Here is an 8342-nt window from a genome sequence, read left to right as displayed (position 1 = left end):
AAAGCCACTTGTTCCTGGTAAGGGTTGTAGTAACATGTGAGCTATCCTGAAAGCACAGAGGACAGGATACAGCTGTGAGGCAGCACCTCTTACTACCATTCAACCCAATAATAATCCAGACCTATACTTCTATACCATTATAGAGCACTTTTAATTTGATTAATTTTTGTGATTGTGTGGACACATTTAGGGTCCACAAGTCTGCCATATAGTGGCACTCAAGGCACGTCATAATGTCTAGGTTTTGGTTGACAGGTACCAAAAAAGGCTTACCTGGAGATGCCTCTGCAGTACATCATTTTGAGCACCTTCAGCTGCTGGCATCCCTTGTGTAAAAACGTGGGCGTCTTGTCACTAAGGCGAACGCAGCCACTGACATCAAGCTCACGCAGATAATGGCACGCTCCTGTTAGGTACTGTATACACATATCTGTCATCTGGGGTGGAACACAATCACAGATGTTACATTTCTGTGCCAGTGCTTGAATTGTTTCTCTACAGTCTGTCACTGTGATGGAGCAATGGAAAGATTTTTTTTAAATGATTTTTAGAAATCTTTTCTGGAATCAGTATGGATCTGGGCGAAGGACCCAGATCAGCTGCAAGCCATCATGAGGACAGAGACATTCACTTAACTGTTTTTAAAGGTTTCTAGTTTTGACTCTGTTTGCACAAGGCCTTTATTGATAAAATGTCATCTTAAAATTAATGCTGAAAACTGGGTCACAGAAAACACAGCAGCCCTTCTACTGTATGTAGCTTTCTGCTCTTCTCCTCTGTCTCAGCATGCCCAAACCATGGACTGTTCCAATCATTCATATTGTATGTTTTAAGATCCCTCTCCAGGCTGCCTCTCAGTAGGAGTTAGCATGATTTACTGAGGTGAGTCAATCCTCACCAATTCTTCTTACCATGACTAAAGACCTCCAAGGGTCAATGGTGACCTTCCTGGCTGAGAATTTAACCCAACTGGGACTTTTGCTGAGACTCAGACTACAAGATAAAATGTGCTCTTCAACCAAGTGAGGTTTATTATTTTCTTTTTATTTTAAAAACAGTGAAAATTCCTAAACCATTTTGAATATAATTTCATATTTACAGTAAATACATTCTTACAAATGCAGAACTTTTTTTTAATATAGAATCAAATCTATAAAAAAGAAAACATTACCATCTTTCTGTACTGAAAATAAGAGGAACCAAAATTATACTGGGGTTTAGGTAAAAAAATATTTTAATGCTTCAAATTGGATTTAGTGTGCCCTTCTTTATTACCCAAACTATTTTTAACTTTTATGGGAAAAGGTAATGAAAGAGAAACATGTTCTAACATTTGAGTTTCCATTTATGGCCTTTTGTAAACATACTTTGGGGCATCCAGAAATGTTGAGTGAGATGATTGTCCGGCAGTAAAAAGCCAGTGCTTTAATAGTCTGGTCTGTCAGTGAGATGCAATGTGAAACATCCATGCACTCCAAATCTCTGACTTGCTTGCAAAATTTCTGCAACACAAAAGATAAAGTAAATTGCAACAGACAGGAAAGACTTCTCCTGTCGGAAGTCTGAATGGTTTGTGAAAAAATATGAAAGGTTCTTTTTAATATATCAGACTAATCCTTTAGGATTTATTGCGCCAGCTCTGATTATGAAAAGAAGAAAAAGCCCTGTTCATAAAATTTTTGGCAAAATACTGAAGCCTCAGACAGATGTACGTGAGTCGCATAATGTCAATTTTTAATTTGCTTTTAGATGTTTTCTGGTTAAAGAGATAAACTGAAGCCTTAGAAAGAAAAACTGTTCCATTTTAACTTTATTTCATGCAGTGTACAACAGACATATGTTCTTCATTCATGAGAGCATATATATTTTGATTCTTGAAAGTGTATGTCTAAAAGCATGCAACAATGAATAATAGTGAACGTTTAATTTACCTAACATATTCTTCTAATATTACTGAGTATGAAGAATAAAGAGGAAAATATTTAACTATTGCACATTGTTTTAATTAAAGATGGAAAAAATCATGCCTCGACATCTACACATAATAGTTCCAGATGCAGTCCTCTGTATTGTATAAAAATGTAGTTTTTGATCATATATTTGGCATTCGTACAGTACAAAACATGAACATATTTGCTATCGATGTGTGCCTGATGACCACTCTTTTCCATTTTTTTTTCTGCGTCACAAAAACATCCAGAGAAACTCGGCATTGGTTAAAAATGGGGCCAACACCTTTTTTGAATCAAGAATGATCACACTACAATGTGCTGTGCTTTTTACTAGTCCTACAATGTGTGAAAACATTGATTTCACCTGGACAAAACTAAAAAGTATATGTAATTTCACTGGAAATAACAACTTCCAAGAAAAAAATGCTTTGTGGGTGTTTATTTTAAGTATTTCAAGTTTTAATAAATTTTGGCTTAACCCGCTTGGTTAAAGGGCATCCTCTCAGTCATAAGACGAGGGCTAGAAGAACCGAAGACGCTGCATGCAGGGTATAGGAGCAGACGAGGGCAGGAGACAGTTGAGAGTAAATTAATGAACAGGAGGATGAGCAAAACGAGAGAGTAGGAGCTGCAGGGATAGAGGACCAATAGCAGGAAAAACAGCGTGACTGCGAGGAGAGGAAGTAAAGAGAAATAGAAACAAGGGGACAAAGTGGAACGGAAGGTCCAGGGAATGGACTGGTGATAATTGGGATCTATCTGCTTGCTGGGGGAACATTATCATGGGAGGCGGAAGTCTGCTACATGACAGAGTTTATGATGATGAAAAAAAAAATGGTGCATTTCTTATCGAAGGGAATGCTCTGATAGCAGAGTCCTTTGCAACCCAGCTAAAGTCCAGTGTTTGCTGTCAGGGATTGCAGTAAAGGGAGATGGAGGGGGAATGAAGCAGGAGCAGAGGAAGACAAAACTGCAGGCTGATTGCGAGAAGCCTGAGATTCTTTCTCAAGGCAGGAAGTTCTTTGTGAGAACAACAGATGTGGAGATCCACAGGGAAGAGGAATAGTATATTTAAAAGGACACCGCTGAGTTTCTTTCCTTCTATTTTAGGTGGCTTTGTTTGTTCAATCTGAAAAGTTATGGAGAGGCAAGCGTAGAAGTTTTCCTTTCTTTCTGTCCTTTCAGTTGTTTAATTTAAATGATTCGGTTTAATTCAACAGTGAGGATCACGGTCTGCATTTTGAATTATGCATGAGACAACATAGGAGACAAGTAGAATACCTATATATTTATTTGGTAGTTTGGGGCATGGTCCATGTACAGGTAAATAATGCGAAATTATTCTGATTTAAAACACTTTGGTGAAATTGGCTTTGTCTGTCATTATCCCTCCTGAACTTCAGTTAAGAACTTACATGTATCTGTTAAATCCCTCTCCAAATGATTTATACTTTACAGATGACAGTATGAACTCACTGCATGGTCTTTAAACACAACACTTAAACTATTCACTTAGTGTGAATTATGTGCGCAATGTGGTGTTCTACAAAAAAAAAATCTCTTAAGATGTAAAGATACCCTACTGTATTTAGTTTAAAAAAATGAAACAAAGGAGTGTGAACATTATTTTTTATGTCTAACATCCCAGATATCTTTGCACTCTTGCCTGTCCAGGCAAGTGGGCATATCTGCCCACTCCCTTTATACACCCACTCTGTTTCCTCCAAGGAAGCCTAACACAGGGAAAAATATTCCTGTGGTAAACACAGGGGGTCTGCTTCTCATGAGTCATTCATATTTTAAACAGAAACAGGACAATCTGGCAACTGGCAGAAGATCAATGTGAAGTGTGAGATTTTTTTGAATGCATCCCTTTCCCTGCTACAAACATTTTTAAACATTTACATATGTAAGTTACCTGGAGATGTCAACATGAGTTGTATGGTGAAACTAACTCTGATGATAAATTCTGTTTACAGTAATCAAATTAATTTGTAAAATAACTGGTACTCCTATAAAGATGTTTTTAACTGAAATCACCAGAAAAATACAACCTAATGATAATACGGCAGAAAATGATTTTGCATTATTTGTGCCTCCTCTGATAAATGAAAAATATATTTTTCCTTATGAAAAAGCTTGGCTACAAACTTCTAGAAAAGAAGTCTAGTTTGGGATGATCAGACATCTGTTTAATCTTTACACAAATTCCTAATTTTACGGAACCAGGGTGCATTGTTTTGTAACATACTGTGGAAAAGTTACAAATGTTTAACAAATTAAGACGTTTAAATTCTGAACTCAAATAGCATTATTTTCTTCTGATCTCTCTAAGACCAGAATGGAAATCTATTGCCTTTCTTCACATTAATTACAGTACAGTAAAGCACTTTTCTAGTGACACACTATGCTAAATGAGGTCTTACTAACTAAATCATTGTATAATTTAACTTCCCTAGATTAACAGTCTTTTTATAGTATATATTGGGTTTGTTTTTGATGTGCAGGCCATTTGTCCCTTGTCTTAGGTGTTTATTTTAGGTGATTATTTTATTGCCCAGCAACAGCTCTGGCACTGAAATTCTTACACTAGAACAGCTATACAGGGGTAGAGTATCTGTTGGAGTATGCTTTCACAGCAGAGGTCAGATCAGAATGCCCAGCTGAGTAGAGACCAGAGGGAAGGGCTATAGGCACAGAAGTTTTTCATACAAAATTAAGGGAAAGTACCAGCAATTTACATATGTGTGGACTTTTCCAAGTTTGATATTAAAATCCACAAAAAAAGTTTTTCGTCACTTTTTAGAATTATCTTAGTGTACAAGCTCGCCTGTGCAGGGTTATTTTAGCAGTTTACATTTTCCTAGACAGAGATGTATGTTTAATTATGATTGTAAAAGAGTTGTCAATGTTAGTACTCTAGCTGGATGGGTTTTGAAACTCAACTGTACATATATAACCAAACGTTTCCTGAAAACCACTTACTGCTGGTAAGGGTAACAGCACCAGCTGTTTATAGGGGCTTGCCAGTATTAGTCTGTGTGTTGTGCCTTGTTTGTAGGTTTGTGAAATAAATCTTTTAAGCTATTTCCCATTCAATTCTCAACCATCAAATTGTTCACAGAAAATTAAAGAACCCACATGATCTTACTCATTTTGCCAGAGTAGCAGGAATGTTTTTATAGCTACACCACATTATCTGAATGAGAATAATGTAGAGTCCACAGAAACAACTAAATCTTTTTCAAAAGCATCTGCAATTGTCCTTATAATACATACAGTATTTTTAACCTGTTGGCTATCCCATTTTTTGTCCTCTACAAATTTGATGCAGTATGTTTTCTGAACATATCAAGTTGAGATCATGTACAGTATGAAACAAATCTCTTTCCTGTGCTATGCCAAAAAAGAACTCTCATACAATTTTGAGAAGTTCAAAAAACATTTAGGTTGTTGAAGTGATAAAAAATATTGTACACTGAACAATGATAAAAATGGTGACAACAGCCTAAAAAGATATTTAAAAATAATGTCAAAGAAACAATGAAAACTAAAAGTGTGAAGGTTTCAACAAACACTAAAGATTACTACTGACAGATACTTTATATATTGTGACTTCATTATGAATCCTATATTTTTTGGGTTTAAAATCTGTACAAGATATACCACATTCTTGGCCAAAAATGTAATACTTCAATTGTATACCTCAATTCCAACATCCGTAATCCAAAGGCATTCTGAAACAGTTAATTTCTTAATACCAGTGTTGTTACCAAGAGCCGCCAAACTCTGTTAAAAAAAAGAAAGAAATGTACAGTACATCACTAATTGTTGATTTCTTTAGACAGAATGGCCAAGCTTCTCTCCAAATTCAGCACACTGAATTTTTAACTAAGCTCTCACCCCAATGGTAGAGGTTTGAGAACTTAAGTCTATCATTAATTCTTTGCTCTGTAAATGACATTGAAGCATAACATACTGTAACGTACACATGTAAAACAAAAAATAAAAACTAATAAGTCATAATAAAGCAATAAAATGTGTTGATTTTGAGTTGGATCTGGAACACATCTCTCATAATAAAAAAAATGCATGTCACGCTAACATGATTTTGCCTTACACATTACTTTTTTGATCTTTTCATGAAGAACAAATGTGTACAGCTTCCAAAATAACCAGCACATGTTCACATTTGTAAATCATTTAATGTTTCCCATCAGAAAACAAAATGTTTTGGAAAAAAGACGGAATCAGATTTAGTTATTTTGGGACTTAATCGTAGAAATTAAATAATAGCATATAATATTGCTACTGTACAAATGAAATGCTTGTCCTGGATAGTTGAGCTCAATGCTAATTGTAATACATAGTGTAAATACGTAAGGTCACATTTTACTGAAAAATCGGGTCTTGACAACAGTTTGCTTAGAATCTACATGTATCAAAGACAATATTGCAACCCCCTTTAGTCAGCATAAGTCAAGCATGGTTATATGGCTACTTTGGTGCTAACAATGTGCTTTCGGAAACAAGCAACAACTTAAAATACACACAGACATCTGTTTTCAAGACTGATGGACAACACACACAACACATGAAAAGTTTACATACGTTTGCAGTGACAGTGAGTATCCAGACCCTGCTTTTTACAAAACTAAAATTGACCAGACCATGTCTGTCAGTGGTCTTAACAGCACCCAAATAAGACTAATGCAGTTACCATACATTAAAGCCATTATAATACAGTAAAAGTCTCCATTCAAGACAAAACTGATGCTAAATCAGTTCCCTTGATCAAATTAATACATCACAATGCACCAAAAAAGTTTTTCTTTTGCCTGGTGACTATTTCCACAAACATATAAGATCATTGTCCATTTTCTAAGTTTAAATTGGGTCTCTTCTCTTTTCAGTTCCTGACAGACTACTACACTAACAATTCCACCCTCTCCTCTCTAGGCCTGTAATTAAACTGAGAGGTGAATACTGCTCAGTGACAACACAGTAATCCTAAAACAGTTCTCTGTTAACTAATTACTACTGCTATATTTCTACTCTGTTTCCTGTGCATTAGCCAATTCTCATTCCATTCACACACAGTACATCATTTAGGAATGCCTTGGGTTCAGGAGTGAGATTTAGCTTTGCAAATTGCAGATTGCACTTGCATACTTTATATTCCTACTGTTACCATTTCAAAGAAAGCTTCTAAGAAAAAAAGGCCTACCCATTCTCGGTACATGCTATTTATCACATGTTTCTAAATTCTGTTATATTATTTCTTGAAATGTGAGTTTGGATGAAAGATGTCATCCTGGACTTTGAACAAACACTTTTATTGTCTTAGTCGCTTTGAAACTCAAAACTGAGAAGTGCATAAAAAGTTTTGTTTTAAAAAGTCCCTTTCAGTATTCTTACAATGAAATCGTTAATTTATCTTCGGTACTACAGAGGCTATTCCTGAACGTAAACAAGCTGAAGCACTTGGATGGCATTACATATGCAGTAAGTTAAATTTAGGTACATGATAAATGATGATCAGGCAACAAAAGTTATCTCTCTAAAATATCATTTCCATTTCTGTAAAATCAATTTTTTTAAAGGAGGAGAATATTGCAATTGGCTCTAAACTAAATAACTACAAATGTATAGGAAACATGTAGAAAACGAAATGGAAATGGCTGATATATTGTAATGAGTATTTCACTCAGTGACAGCGAAGGAGGAAGTCAACAACATGCCCCAGACAGTGGAAGAGGAAAGTCCTATATTAAATCATACAGAAGAGGCAGGCGTGTTTTGGATACTACTGTATAGGCAAAGCTAATAAATCCTAATTACCCAATGGTATACTACCAATTATACTATATACTATACTATACAAAACGAGACGTTATTCACAGCAGCTCTTCCAGCAGCTGTTCATAAATGGATAGTACCCAAAGACTGGTAATGTAGTGACCATCCAAAAGGATGTCAAAACTGAACCAAGTAATTATAAAGCCATAAGTCCGACAAATGTTAGATATTAGGTAATGGAAATGATAATTGGAAATAAACTATAGGTACACTTAAATGGCAGTAATTGATGCATCCAGAGCACTGTACTTACTTTACAACGTGGCACACTGGCAGCTACATCAAATTGTTAATGGAAAATGTAACTGAAGTATAATTAAAAAGCTGTTTAACATTTAAGACTCTATCACTGATTAAAAAAAAAAACATCTTAACCTGAATCAGATTTGTTTACTACATTTTATATACTATATCATAAAATATGATTAGCAAAATAATATTGTTTTACAATAAATCTGCTTGCACTTATTGCCTGATGTTAATGTTTTCTTGGAGGTTGACATGGACATGGGACGTGTGATGTGTTTTTAG

The 8342-nt window shown here is 35.4% G+C and overlaps 1 protein-coding gene across 2 annotated transcripts in view; it reads right to left on the bottom strand.

The window, feature by feature from the left end:
• fbxl13 (F-box and leucine-rich repeat protein 13) overlaps positions 1 to 8342 on the bottom strand; it is a 71470-nt gene that overhangs the window by 684 nt on the left and 62444 nt on the right. The window contains exons 18-20 of one of the 2 annotated variants that reach the window (XM_006633466.3): positions 5658 to 5741; positions 1368 to 1502; positions 274 to 437 (exon numbers count right to left, since the gene is read on the bottom strand). In XM_006633466.3, the coding sequence (XP_006633529.2) occupies positions 274 to 437; positions 1368 to 1502; positions 5658 to 5741 (383 nt within the window). The remainder of the gene's footprint in view (positions 1 to 273; positions 438 to 1367; positions 1503 to 5657; positions 5742 to 8342) is intronic. The other variant, XM_015352631.2, reaches the window with a different exon arrangement.

The sequence above is a fragment of the Lepisosteus oculatus genome, chromosome 7 (genome assembly GCF_040954835.1).
Source record: "Lepisosteus oculatus isolate fLepOcu1 chromosome 7, fLepOcu1.hap2, whole genome shotgun sequence".
In the NCBI taxonomy this organism is placed as follows: domain Eukaryota; kingdom Metazoa; phylum Chordata; class Actinopteri; order Semionotiformes; family Lepisosteidae; genus Lepisosteus; species Lepisosteus oculatus.
Note: the sequence above shows the minus strand (reverse complement) of the source record. Positions and strands in the feature narration are given on the sequence as shown.